This window comes from Neolamprologus multifasciatus, chromosome 9, assembly GCF_963576455.1.
Source record: "Neolamprologus multifasciatus chromosome 9, fNeoMul1.2, whole genome shotgun sequence".
Classification (NCBI taxonomy): domain Eukaryota; kingdom Metazoa; phylum Chordata; class Actinopteri; order Cichliformes; family Cichlidae; genus Neolamprologus; species Neolamprologus multifasciatus.
Genome location: NC_140447.1, coordinates 9802332 through 9816204, shown reverse-complemented (window position 1 = coordinate 9816204; position 13873 = coordinate 9802332). Strand labels below are relative to the sequence as shown.

At 39.0% G+C, this 13873-nt stretch overlaps 1 protein-coding gene across 1 annotated transcript; it reads right to left on the bottom strand.

The window, feature by feature from the left end:
- Positions 1-3497: 3497 nt before the first annotated feature.
- Positions 3498-13047, bottom strand: LOC146511011 (leukocyte elastase inhibitor-like). The gene is made up of 9 exons (XM_085172524.1): positions 12047-13047; positions 11515-11696; positions 10343-10558; positions 9884-10001; positions 8585-8727; positions 7959-8036; positions 7738-7827; positions 6459-6639; positions 3498-5854 (listed from the first exon to the last, which is right to left on the bottom strand). The coding sequence occupies exons 2-9, from the start codon at positions 11689-11691 to the stop codon at positions 5610-5612; spliced, it is 1248 nt and encodes a 415-aa protein (XP_085028650.1). The 5' UTR covers positions 11692-11696; positions 12047-13047; the 3' UTR covers positions 3498-5609.
- Between the last annotated feature and the right edge of the window lie 826 nt (positions 13048-13873).

The following is a 13873-nucleotide window of genomic DNA, read 5'->3' as shown; positions in this document are numbered from 1 at the left end:
TTTGTTTGGGGTTCTTCCTGATACAGTTGTCTTGACGACGGCCCAGGCGAATTTGGTAGCATTTCTCACCTTATTGGCAAGACGCAGATTATTGTTATGTTGGAAGTCCCCTTCTCCCCCATCCTGGGAAATCTGGACTAGAGATGCTTTGCATTTTAGCAAACTCGAATAGATTAAATTCAGCTTGCGTGGGTCTATGGCCAAATTTTTTAAGATCTGGCAACCCTTTTTTGATCATGTTCAGACTTTGTGGTCCCGCAACACTCCCAGTTAGCCAGCTCAGACTTTATTCTATTGTATCTTATGCTTAACTATACAGATTCTGTTGTGCCTGCACTTTATGATGGCATTTATTCATCTACTTTATACATATTTCTTTTTTCTTACGGATTTGACTTATTTCAACAACTAAGCTGACCACTCATTTTGTTTGTGTTTTTCATTTGTGTAGGGGTGTGGGTTCTGAAACTCTGCACATCTCTCTTGTCCACTCAGGAACTGCCAGTGTTGGGGAGTAACGGAATACATGTACCGCCGTTACGTATTTAAAATACAAAATATGAGTAACTGTATTCCGTTACAGTTACCGTTTAAAAAGGTGGTATTTAGAATACAGTTACTTTGTTGAAATAAATGGATTACACGGCGGTACTTCCCTGTTTCATATTGTGGCGGGTCAGGACTGTTTTGGTTTTGTTTGACAGTAGTTCCAGGCGGCAGCGTTACGGTTGCTATGGTTACAGGGTGACGCTCTCGCTCTGCGTGTTTCCTGGGTGAGAGAGAGCCTTTTTGTTGTTGCTGTTGTTGTGCTAAGCTAATAGGCAGAATGCAGAATATAGCATCATGGGCAGTGTAGTCCGTGCTGCAAGGAGAATGGACTGCCATACCCGTTATGTGTCTGTGAGCGAGGGAGGTAGAAAAAGGAAAAGTACGAGCTGTCATCGAGCAAAAACGGGAGCTGGAAGCATGTAAATATAATAATAACCACTGCAGCCAAGAAGAGTGCCTGACGAGCCCAGCTGTAAGTACACTATTAAAACTCTGTACGCTTTGTTCGTGTTTTCCTCCGAAACAATATGTTCCGTTGGAGCAGCCTTTCAACGCCTCTCTCTGTCTCTCGCAAGCAGAGTTGACCCAGACAACAAAGTAAAGCTATTTTTCGGCTACGAGCCCGACACGAACCCATATTATTCAGAGGTCCCTTTACTACCGTTCGGAGCCGCGAACCTTCAGTAACAGTAATAAATCACAGCAATAGTACATTCACATAGTTGTAAAATGCATGATAATATATTAAGTAATCCAAAGTATTCAGAATACGTTACTCTCATTGAGTAACGTAACGGAATACGTTACAGAATACATTTTGGGGCATGTATTCTGTAATGGAATACATTTTAAAAGTAACCTTCCCAACACTGGGAACTGCTGTCTTGTACTGCAGGATTTACTATTTGTATTATTAGCTTTGATCCTTTTTTTTCTTTCCTTTTTTTCTTTTTGTATACCTACTGGTACTCTTGTAATTATGAGGTGGGAATGTATGTTTCATATTGTTTTACGTTCTTCAAAAAGAGAAAAGCATATTGTTCAATTTGTCTTCTGTCAAATGGATGCAGAAAATTCAATAACAATATCTGGTGGAAAAAAACTGTAATACATGTCAGAATTAACTTGTTGTGTTACTATCCACCTCCCAATTATCATTATGCATCAATCTTTGAATTCTAAATGACAATAACTACTGTACCACCATGCTTCCCTAAATACACATTAAAATTTCACTCTGCTGATGTGAAAACAATTCATCCAGTTTTGTTTGATTTTATGATTGTTTTTGTTTTTATACAGCTAGAGTTGAAATCTTTTATTTTCTTCATGTTGTACTTTTTGAGCATTTTGTCAGAGCAGCACCTTTGGGATTCAGAGCTTACAAAAGTGACACATGATGTGTTACGTGCCAAGAGATGTGGCTTTGCTCTTGTGTTCTTTTTGTCTTTCAGGTGTCAAGCCTCCACCTATTGGCCAGTTCAAAGTTGATTGGAATGAGTCTATTGGTGCAGATTACATCATATAATTTCCTATGGTGTAATAGTCAGAAGCATCTTTAAAAACTGGAAACATGCAGGAGCCCAATTTCTTGGAGATGGAACGTCTTCAGAAGACAAGGTGGGGGTCCTCCTTCAATCAGACAGGCAATGATTTTGCTGCCTGTTCTGCTTCCAAACCCAGCAGCTTCTCTGCAGGTGATGCTGGACTGCTCCAGAGCAGGAAACATGAGGGGCTGATATCTGGAGTCTGAAAACATGCTCTATCACTACGTTCTGAGAATGTGTCTATCATGGAGACAGTTCCTTAATTTTTATGAGGAATGCAAGCCGTTAGAAAAGACCAGAAGATAGCTGAGAGCTGCTTTTACTACAGGCACAGAAAGTGCAGGTTTCTTTTCTAAAGATGTCCAATAAAAGTAAAGCTCTAGGTTAGTTATTGTCCTGCTCACCTCAGGGTGGGCCTATTGAATGACCAACAGGTGAGGAGGGGACATTTATGCAGTTGGGGGCTGTTTCCAGTGTCTGGTTCTGTTAGCAGGGCTTGTTGTCTCCCAGCAGAGGGCGCCAGTGGTACTGTTAGATGGGAGGATATTTTCAGGTTAAGTTGCTCCATCTTCAGGGGCAAACTGGCAGGACAGAGCATCTGACTTGATCTGAGCTTGGAAACTAAAATCTCTCAATGCAAATCCTCCTTTTTACAAACAAAATAAAATACTTGCTACAGTATTTTATACTTACAGATGTCATGTTGACAGAGTGATCATATCAAAAATGTATATAAGTTCATTTTTTGTGTATGTGTGTTTGTTTGGAAACTAGAACAGCCCCAAAAGGAGATCTAGTGCATTATTTGCTTAAAGACTGAAACTGATGAGGAATGTAGGACATTTGAAAAGGGTCGTAAAAGACCATAAGTTAAACCGTCATGAGAATGGAGCAGGCTGCATGTGCAGAATGACCTTCGTCATAGAAAGACTCCAGGTGGAAAACAACTTGTTCTGCCTGCCATTTGTAGTACAAACAAACTGTCCTCTCACACCTGCACGATGATATTGGACATGTTGGGGTTGAGAGAGTTCTTAGCCTAGTTAGAGAACATTTATACAGACCTTTTATGAAGAGAGAGGTTGAGGAATAAATCAGCAGATGCTGGCTATTTCTACTGCATAAAGAAAAGCCAGCATCACATGACAGAGAACCTATAGGAAGTATTACATCAAGCTGACACCTAGAGCTCATATGTATTGACTCGTTCCACCATGAGGCCAGCCAGCTGCTGAATGTGGTCTGTACACTCAAAATCCTGCAATTTCCCTGTTTTAACAAACAGTTGAATAGTCTGAATGGGTGCTAGGACATATCAATGTCATTAAATTTCTTTCAGACAAATCATCTTCACCTCATTGTTATTACTAATGCTATACCTGAACTGGTGTTGATCTTATTCAGAGCCTGTCTCATCCTCACTCACTGTCTAACTGAGGTCAATACAGTTTCTACTTTCTTTTAGCCAGTCCTGAGTCTTCTTTGTGGTATTTTTTGTTTCAGGCAGGGCAGTTCAGCATCCAGGCTCTTCTATGATGAAACAATGCTGTTGTAATATCTTCAGTTCAACTGTGACTTCTTGAAATATGCAGAGCTTTCCCTGAAAAAGACTTCTTCACCATTTTACACTGATAACATTTTTTTCTGAATGTTTTCCACAATTTGTAGACAGTTTTTTGCAGAATAGTGAACTTCTATCCATCTTTACTCCTGAGAAACTCTGCCTCTCCCCTCTGGCATGTTTGACACTAATTTTTGGGGGGCATGCACTCTACTGCAACAGTTGGGAAATTGTTTGTCATATTTATTTAATTTTATGATTGTGAGTATTTTAATACAAGTACTGTCAGTTTTTCTCATTTTCTTCATGTTGTATTTGTCCAACAATTCCTCAGAGTGGCACATTTAGGGCCCAGAGCCAAAAGAGTGACACATAGTGGCAAAAACACAACAAAAACCTGGTTTCTGGAGGACTGCACCACAGCTCAGTGCAGAACAGTCTGGGTCTTCTGATGTGGCTCTTCTCTTCTTTAGCTTAACAACTCATTTACCATAATATGTTTTAGGTGATTGTATAAATCATATGAATTTTAATAACCTAAGATACACAAATAGGAACATGAAGTTCATCAGTCTGTGTGAAATAACAAGAGGACAAACTTAATCAGAACCAAACATATTTCCAAAAAAACATGACGTACTGTCCAAAAATAATGCAGTGAAGAGTTTATATTTATCAACAAACTTTATTTAAAATGCAGGAAACAGAAAACATCTCCCTTAGTTTAATTTATCAGATTGTTCATCCTAGATTCCTTTCCTTGCCTCCTCTCCTTGACATTAGTCCCTTCCACCAGTGATTCAATTCAATTTTATTTATACAGCGCCAAATAACATCAACAGTCACCTCAAGGCACTTTATATTGTAGGATAGACCCTACAATGATGCATACAGAGAAAACCCAACAATCATATGACCCCCTATGAGCAAACACTTTGGCATGCTCATAGGAAAGCTGTGGAAGAGAGCCAGAGATTAATAACAAGTATGACTCAATGCAGAGAGGTCTGTTAACACATAGTGAGTGAGAAATATGACTGAAGAAGAAATACTCAATGCATCATGGGAATCCAGCTGCAGCCTACACCTATTGCAGCATAACTAAGGGAGGATTCAGGTTTACCTGATCCAGCGCTAACTATATGCTTTAGCAAAAAGGAAAGTTTTAAGCCTAACGTAAAAGCTGCTCTTTCTGACATATCCCGCAGGGATAAGAGCAGAAAAAGTAAAACGGATCCTTTTGAGCAGTCTGAAATCTGAGCTTTGGCTCACAGGGATCACTTCTACATTTGCTGCGTAAAATCTGTACAAATGAAGCAAGGAAGAGACAAGGAGAGAGGAATCAAAGCAACAAGGATTTAACGTGACACATTATTGATTCAGAGCTGGTATAAAGCCATGTCAATATAAGACATGACACAGCTCCATCATGAGCTCAGTTATTTGTGGTCATGACTTCTATATACTGAGGCCTAATTACTGTATATTGAAATTCACAACCTGCCACAATGAGACAAGAAAGTACAGATACCGTCTCCTGGTCATCATCTACTGCAGAATTAGGCATTGTATGTCCTGTGGGCCACATGTGGCTCGATGGTTGTCCCTAACTGGCCAGTGTGAGGTCAATGAGAAATCAAGATTCAAACATAAATTATACATCATGCAGCAGTTTGTCTCATTACAGCCACTAAACACTCTTTCATAAATTTCTGATCATAAGATGGGACATTTGAAGAGTACAGTACAAACATCTGAAAGGATAAAATTTAAAGGTGAGAAAGTTTTGTAATGAGAAAAATACAAAATATAACAAACAAACAAAAGACAAAAATGATAGTATAGAGCTGTATATTAATATGAATACAGCACTGTTGTGCAGTGATTTTGAAAGGTTCTCCAACTAAACACTAAAGACTTCTGGCACTGAGCTGCTCTAAAGGACACAGAGCTCACACAGGGCAGCAGAACCGACCAGCTAACAGGATGTTCATGGTGGGGTTATGTCTGATGAAGAAGAGGAAGGGGTGGTCTGCGATGAAGGATTTTAAATGAAAATTGCCCCACCTTCTCATGCGTGAATGTAACTCCTCCCAACGCATATCCACAAATGTAGCCTCAGTTCCCTTCTCGTGGACCTCCACAAAAGCCTTGTGGATGACTTTTGAAAGTACCAGATCTTTGCGCCCAGACATGCCTGTGACAGAGAAGTGAAAGGAGAACATTTTAAATGAACATAATGTTGCATTTTAATTTTTTATCTGAGAGGATTTTTTCAAATTAAAATCTGCTGGGTGGTGATATAGATCATCTGACTGAGCTGACAACTAAAATACCAAAGGTGCTGCAGGAGCCTGGGTTTGAGTGTTTCCAGATAATTTCCTGCATGCCATTCAACTCATCCTCTCCCTTTCTTCCTCTCAACTATTCTGTCAAAGTGTTATATCTGCAAAATAACCATGAAAAAAAAACCTTCATAATGTCACTTTAACAGCCTGTCATTAGTGATTAGTGTCAGAGAGTACAGCTGGTTTAGGCAGGATGAACCAGAACACCTCCCTGACTGTCTGTCAGTATTACAGTATTAAAAGTCATGTAAAAGTCCACCAGTCCATTCAAAACCCAGCATCAAAGCTTAGATCCTGCTTTCAAAATCTCACAGTAGTAGGATCATCAAACAAGACAAACAATCTGCTGAAATAAGCAGCTCCATGGTCTTTTGGAGAACTCTTTCACTGCTGGAGCATTGTTGCTCTACACTCTGTTCATAAACACCAACAAACTGCAAACGTATGTCTCACCAGAGAAGTCACACTTTGTGTGATCAAAGGCGTCCACCATGCCCATGCTGCTCAGGACTGTGTTCAGGTCATACGTCTCCTCCAGTGTAAATCGAGGCAGCCTCACATCAATATAACATGTTTGCATCTTGCCTGGATGAGTCCAAGCCACAAATTTCTCGTAGGTCAGCTCCTTCTCCAACTGGGATGGAAACAATATCAATGATTAGATATGTGTGTGTGGTTTATGTGTATTGGTGGATGTGCACAACTAGTCAAGTAATCATTACTATTGTCACTAGTTAGTATCAGATGCACTAGTTATTTAATCAGTTTTACTGTTTACATTTTATTGATAAAGTAAATTTGCCAATAAATTGTACATTTTTGTGTCCTAAATGTTATGCAGCCATCTGCCACCAAATAGAGCAGTGTTGGTGAGAAACGCCATAAATTCGTTAATCTTGGCCTGATCTTGTTGTTAACATTATTTTATTTATTTACCTATTATTGCTACTTAAAGATGAAAAAAATATAGGACCGGCAACCGACGGAAAATAGCTTTTTCTAAAAGGAGTTCAGTTTTTCAAAAAAGGCTCAGAGTAGAGCTGCTGCTCCTTGAAAGGAGACGGCTGAGGGGGCACCTCCAGTGTAAGGTGTTCCCACCAGGCATACACTGTGACCTGCTGGAGAGAATAAATCTACTGGCCGGACTGGAAACACCTTAACATTTCCCCAGATAAGCTGGAGGAGAGAGGGAGGTTTGGGCTTCTCTGCTTCGGCTGCTGTCCCTGCTACCCAACATCAGATAAGCACAAGAAAATTGATGGATGATTTATTGTTTTGTTATTTTAAATGTAAACTTTTACTGAAGTGATTGTCATGAATTCTCGAACGGCATCCGTCATTCATGATGCACGGCACAATGTGCCACACTTTTCAGCTGCAGTTTATTCATTTTTCAGTTGTTACTTTTTCATATTTCAGTAATGAATGAGCATCTTTAGTAGAAACATGTTTTCATATCATAGTTAATATATTTGAAGTGTTTTTCTCCTTTGTCGTCTGTTTGGAGTTTAACGTGTAGTGTAAATGTGATGACATGATTCATTCAAGAATGTCATTAAAAGTTTCAAATTACTTTGTTTACACAGTTCTGGACGTCGAGCAGTTTTCAAATTTGACTTAATATCTGGGTGTTTGTCAGTTTTAGACTATTCGGTCAGTCTGATTTGTTTTCTTCGTTTAGTTGACTATGAAATGAGTCACCAGGAACATCCCGAGTGTGTAAGTGTTCTACCTTCTCCAGTCCTGTTGTATCATCCTCTATCTCTGCAGGTAAAAAGATGAGCATGCTCACTTCCTCCCCACGGTAAGGCATCTCTAGAATCTGTCCAGCAGAAAGTTTCCAGCATTACTGCACATAAATCTACTGACACATATACATTACAATCACTCAGTCTCTCAGTGAAATCTGATTATTCCAGTGATTTATATCAATATAATAAATATGATGGTTACCTTGCAGTTTGCGTCTTCGATGAAGGTACACGCAAAGTTTTTTTCCTGTTTCATCATCTTCACAGACTTTGAGTCGTTCTGAAGACAAAAGAAATTAAAAACATTTTTAATATATTCATTGAAATATTTCTTGGATGCAAAAATGAATTAAATAACTCTGAAAATGAAAGAGACAAAAAAATGCCTTTGAAGCTGTGTGTCATGAATAATCATTCCCAGTCACAGATGTATTCTCATGACTTTTATTAAAGTAGTTTGTAAAGAAGCTTTGTATGTCATACACTCCCAAATAAATCTTATTTATCTCACACTGAGCCTTAATGCAGTCTCATATTAATAATTTTGGCTCCTCATCTTTAAAGCTCCCTCCTCTTGAGGCCATTTTGATTGGCTGTCCCTCTTTAACAAAAAGAGAGGGGCTGATCTTTCTGACATCATGCAGAGCAGAGAAACTGAAACCGATCCTTAACATTAGTCTGAAATCCAAACTTTGGCTCACAGATATTACTTGTACATTTGCTCATTAATTGAAACTTTCCATGTTGAACAACCAATACTGCAATGACAATAGACTTTACAAGGTTATACTTTCATAGTCAGTGTTCTGTTTTGATGAGCACTTTTACCTTGTTGAGCCAAAATTGAGCATCATAAGTTTTAGACCGCGCAAAATCTTTAATCCAGATGCCTTTGAAGTGGGTGGCAGTGAACAACACCAGCCTGGTCAGTTCATTCAAATCATCTTCATCCACCACCTCTGTGATGTTACCTGGTGACCAAAGTAAAACCAAATGTAAACATTGAGAAGTAAAGCTTCAAAGACTGCAGCAAAGTTTTTATCCACAAATCTACGAGAACATGATGGAGCCCACACTCTTTCAGCCTTTGTAGGCCAGAGAAACATGATGAGTTTTACAAATGCTGTTTAATATATTCTTTGACTATTAGTGAAACCTGAAGATATTATTCATCAGCACAACATGTGAATATTTAGAACAAGTAAGTGTGCACAGCCACTCTGGCTAATCACTACAGCACACATGTAACAACTCATTATTGAAGTACTTATAAATCCTGCTTTTTCTACACGAGATAAGATGAATGAGGTAAACAAGGGACATCAGATAAGCAGGTAAAGTTACATTAATGTTCCACAAGATGGCGCTCCTCCCTATATTTCTTCATAATTCTCAACGCTCGGCATTTACTCGAGTTGAGCTTCAGTCAAGGTCAACACATCTGGATGTAAACAAAGTATTCTGGTGCCTGGCAGCCACCTTGGAAGTGAATGAGACTACCATTAATGCTGTGCCAGCACAAACAGGCAGGGAGCCAGAAACGCTTTTCATAGAAGGAAAGAGTTAATATTTAAATCTGAAGGTATTTTAAGCTGTGCTGTAGTCTAACTTTCACAAAACTCATTAAACTCAACTACCTGAACTCATATTGACCTAAGATATTGGGACAGGAAGAGTTTGAAGATAAAATATAAAAAGATACATAAAAAGAAGATTAAAAAATATGAGAAGCGGCAGTGAGTGAGTTTGGCTGAAAAGAAACAAGTGAACAGAGGACTGTGCAGACACTGAGGAAGGTGGTTCTGGGATCCAGAGATCACTGCTGAAACTGCCTGAATCACTGTGGGTTAAATCAGGATTAACGGTGGAAGGAGCCCTTTGACAAACCCTGGTCACAGGTCTGTAAAGCTTCTTCATTCTTCAAAACTATGTTAAGTACATCTACCATCACTTCTGAACACCAGAAGGAGAAAATAAATTCAGTATTTTCATGGTATCCTTACAGGTGCACACTCCTCACCTTAGAGGGACTTAGCAGGAGCAGTGAGTCCTGCTTATGAAAAACATGTGAACTTGAACTGGACATTAGAGGAAGTGATTGTGTGTACATGTGTAAATGTGATCCACCTGGTGTGTGTTGCTGCACCCACTGGTTGACATCAATCCTGACTTCTTCAGACCTGGTCTTGAAGTCCACAGACTCCAGCTCTGCTCTGTAATGTTTCTTGCTTTGTATTAAGAATTCCTGAAACCACAGACGACACATTTATAAATTCACTCCAGTAAAGTCTCTGACATCACTGATTCTGATTTACTTCAGGCTGACATGATAAGAAAAGACTGTTATATCCACATGAACACACATATCTCATATAAATCACTAACACATTTACAGACTCTGATCAGTCATTCTGAGCAGCCAGAGGAGTACATTGAGAGTTTCTACTTTACTTACTTATATGTTGACCTGCTGCTCTCATCATCCTTCTCTACAGATTTCACAGCATTTCTCTCTCTGCCTCTCATTTACTCCAAAACACACGAGCTCATGAAGAATCAAACTCTACATAAGAAGAAGAAACAGACCTGAGTAAAGGGGCAGGACTTCTCTCTGTACAGTCTGTTAGCAACACTGAAGGTAAATGGAGCATCTGGCCTGTTGAGTACAGTGAGAAGTTGAGCGAAGCTGCTGTGAACATCACCCCAACAATCCTCGGTTTGCAAGATCTGTGGACAAAACACATTAGTGGATTCAAAGAAGGACACAGAAGAAAATTCTGGACTGGATCTAAAACAAAGAAACTAACTTGTTGTTAGATGATTTGTTATTATTTGTTTCCTCTGAGTGTCCAGCTTCTTCAACATACCCAGGGAACCTTTCTGTTATCTGGATTCACTTAGCCTAACATCAGCAATAAGTGCTCACATGAGCCCTGCGTTTCCATCTTCACTATCCAATAAAAGCCACAAATAACAAAAAACGGAGCTTACTGTGTCACAGCCTAAAGGAGACACAGAAATAACTTTAGTTTCTCAACAAAGAAAGTGAAATTAATTTTACAACAACTTTTCTTGGTATGTGTTCCCCTCTCCTAACCTCTGTGTAGTAACAGCATGTAACTGTTACTTCTTTTTAAAACTTTCTGAGTCTGTGAAAATAAAAAAAACAACTGTAAGCCGTATTCAAGCTCACTTTGTGTCTTCATTATCAGGCTGGTCTCTACATGACTGTGGTAACTGAGCTCACTACAGATGAAAAGACAAAGACTGTATCCACACAGTGGAGCTGTTATTATTTTGTGTATTTCTCAAAGCTAGTAGGAAGACTGTTTGTGCAGCATTGATCCCGTTGGAAAGATTTGAACTTTCTGTTAATAAATCTCAGAAAACTGGTTTGGTTTCAGTTTCTTATTTTTCCACATTACTCTGAAGTTACTTTCTCGTTTAGGTTGTCATGTTGACTTGAGTTTAGCTTATTTGACATCTTTTAAGGGTCCAACATTATAACTTTTGTATGACTTACTGTGCCCTCATGTCTAACCAGCTCAGTCGCTCACATTAGGTTTCAGACTATAATAATATCACACTGATACACTGGAGACAAGTCAGGGTCATTTATACAGTTATAATGGTCACAGTGGTTTCCAGCAGCTGCCCAGATTAACACCAGAGCATCCTGCATGTGTTAAATGAGTACCACTACAATAACTATTCTGCACTATAATTTTAGTGTTAGTGTGTGAGCATGTGTACTGTACCTCTGACATCTGTGTGGCTGTGTTGCCTCTGGCCCCCAGCATCACCATAGCCAGGGCTGAAGAGATGCTGAACGGGGAGAAAAAGATGTTTCCCGTCTTGTTGTTATTGCTCAGCTGTTTGAGCAAAGCCAGAGAGAAGGAAGTATTGTCCTCTGACAGAGAGATTGCTAATCCCATTGTTTCTGGTACAAAGAAGTCAGGCAGTGAGTTCTTCAATGCACCAAGCAAGATTATTTAAATCTAACTGAGCTTCACTTTACCTAAAAACTACAAAACAAAAACTATGGTGGCAGTTATTCAGGGTTTTTGTTTAAAATCCTTCATGGTGTGTATGCAGATTTAGTCACAAAGCTCCCAGAGAAGTCAGTGAGTTATAAACAGCTCGAAGGGTTAGCATTACTCTTTGAGCGCACATGGAAAAAAATCTGCAACAGGATTACAGTTATACACACAAGATATAAACACTGTTTACGGGTAATTAGTAGCCACGTAGACGTGATTTGTAAAAACTGAATAAAGTTACATGACTTACTGACACCCGCTTTTCTTTCGTCGTCAGACGGTCAGGAGTCTTTCTGACTTCTGCTTGGGTTTCGTCTTGACCATAATTCATGACCGCTAATTATGGTCTGGATTAGAGAAGGAATGAACTCGTCACCTACTGACCAATCAGTTAACTGGAAAACAGCGTCACCATGCCCTCGGAGTAGGAGGATCTAAAGTTTTCCGGTAGCGTCTAAAGTCTTCACGTTTCCCAAATGATTAGTAGGAAATCTAAATTTCTTTCTTTTTCCTACATTGTGTAAATCTTCAATGTTTATATTTTTTCGTAATAATTTGCACAATTACGCATGGCATGATTTCTTAAACTTGATAACTGAACATTTTTGCACAAGTCTTTTATCCCTCTGAATAAGCACGAGGATGACGCATTAAAGTGGCATTTTTACTGCATTTTTACTGTGTCACGCTAGCGAAAGCAAGCCGTGTGGAGGTGAGATAAGGACCCAAAACGCAGGCACTGGCTGAGATGTGAGATGCTCTATTGAAGCAGAGTGACATACAACTAAAAGCCAGGGTGGCAAGAAACAGAACTAAGAACGACTCCGAACTGGGAAAACTAATAAAACAAAACTGAATCCGCAGGAAGACACGCAGGGAGGTAACACAGCACGGAGGAACTCAGACGGACCAATAACGCACACAAGAGGACACATCCTATAAATACACACAGAGGAAACGAGGAAACAGCACACAGGAGGGAGATACAGCTGAACCTAATCCGAGGAGACAGGGAGGACACAAGCTGAATACACTGACATCAGGAGCGGACCTTCAAAGTAAAACAGGAAATACACAGACTGGACTCAGAGAAACGGTACAGATATGGAACAGAGGGAGCACAGAACCAAAACCCTAACAACTAAAAAGTCTAAACCCAAATACATACACAGAATAAACTGGAACATAAGATCATAATAATAAACACAAAACGCTGGGTCAAATGACACTAACCAGGTTTTAAACAGTAACTAATTTAATTCGTTTACCTCAGTTCTTCATTATCTATTTAAAGGTCTTTGGGAAGCATGTTAATTATATAGTCAGTTATTTATTTACACAGGTGTAAATTATATCTTTAATATTTAAGATTTAAGATTTAATAACCATTGTGTAAATCAGGAAGTAATATTATTTGTGAATGTACCATTTATCCTCCTCTTCATGTTCAACAGGTGGGCGTATTTTGTATAGAAGATGCTGCTACAAGCCCGAAACAGCATTAAGGGCAATGCCAGTTGCTGGCACATTTTATACTCACTAAAAATTTACCTGCAGACTTTTCATGTTTCTTTTCAGGCACCGAGACAAAATAAATGTAGTAGTAATAATAATAATAATAATAATTATTATTATTATTATTAAATTAATGCTTTACATGGTCAGTGTGCGATATCTCATCTTTGTGTTTTTACAAATGACAATTTTTAAAGCTCCAAAGCCACCTGTTCCACTTCTCTTTAAACGAGAAAAAAGATAAAAACCAACACCTGTTCCTACACACACGTTACACACTGATTACTAAAATAAGTCTGATTTCTAAGAATTACAGCAAGTTAACTTTACTTATGTCTTCATATATTTTTCTTTTGGATGGGGGAGCTTCCACAGAGCTTTCCACAGCTAGTTCACAGGTAAGAGGCGGTTAGTTGCTAAAGGTTTCACAGTGTATATCACAATCATATGGGGATGCATGCGTGAATATGTGTATGTATATCTAATGAAATATGAGCAAGCTGAATTTCTGTTGATTACAGATAGATACAGATACGTGCTGTGCATTCATACTTACATACAT

What these genes read in the sequence shown, in the direction of transcription:
- LOC146511011 (XM_085172524.1), bottom strand. Translation starts at nt 11,691, where the DNA reads ATGGGATTAGCAATCTCTCTGTCAGAGGACAATACTTCCTTCTCTCTG. An exon ending in GGTGCAGCAACACACACCAG is followed by an intron (nt 8,728 to 9,883) that starts GTGGATCACATT and finishes TTTGGTCACCAG; the next exon opens with GTAACATCACAGAGGTGGTG. An exon ending in CACAAAGTGTGACTTCTCTG is followed by an intron (nt 5,855 to 6,458) that starts GTGAGACATACG and finishes TCTCTGTCACAG; the next exon opens with GCATGTCTGGGCGCAAAGAT.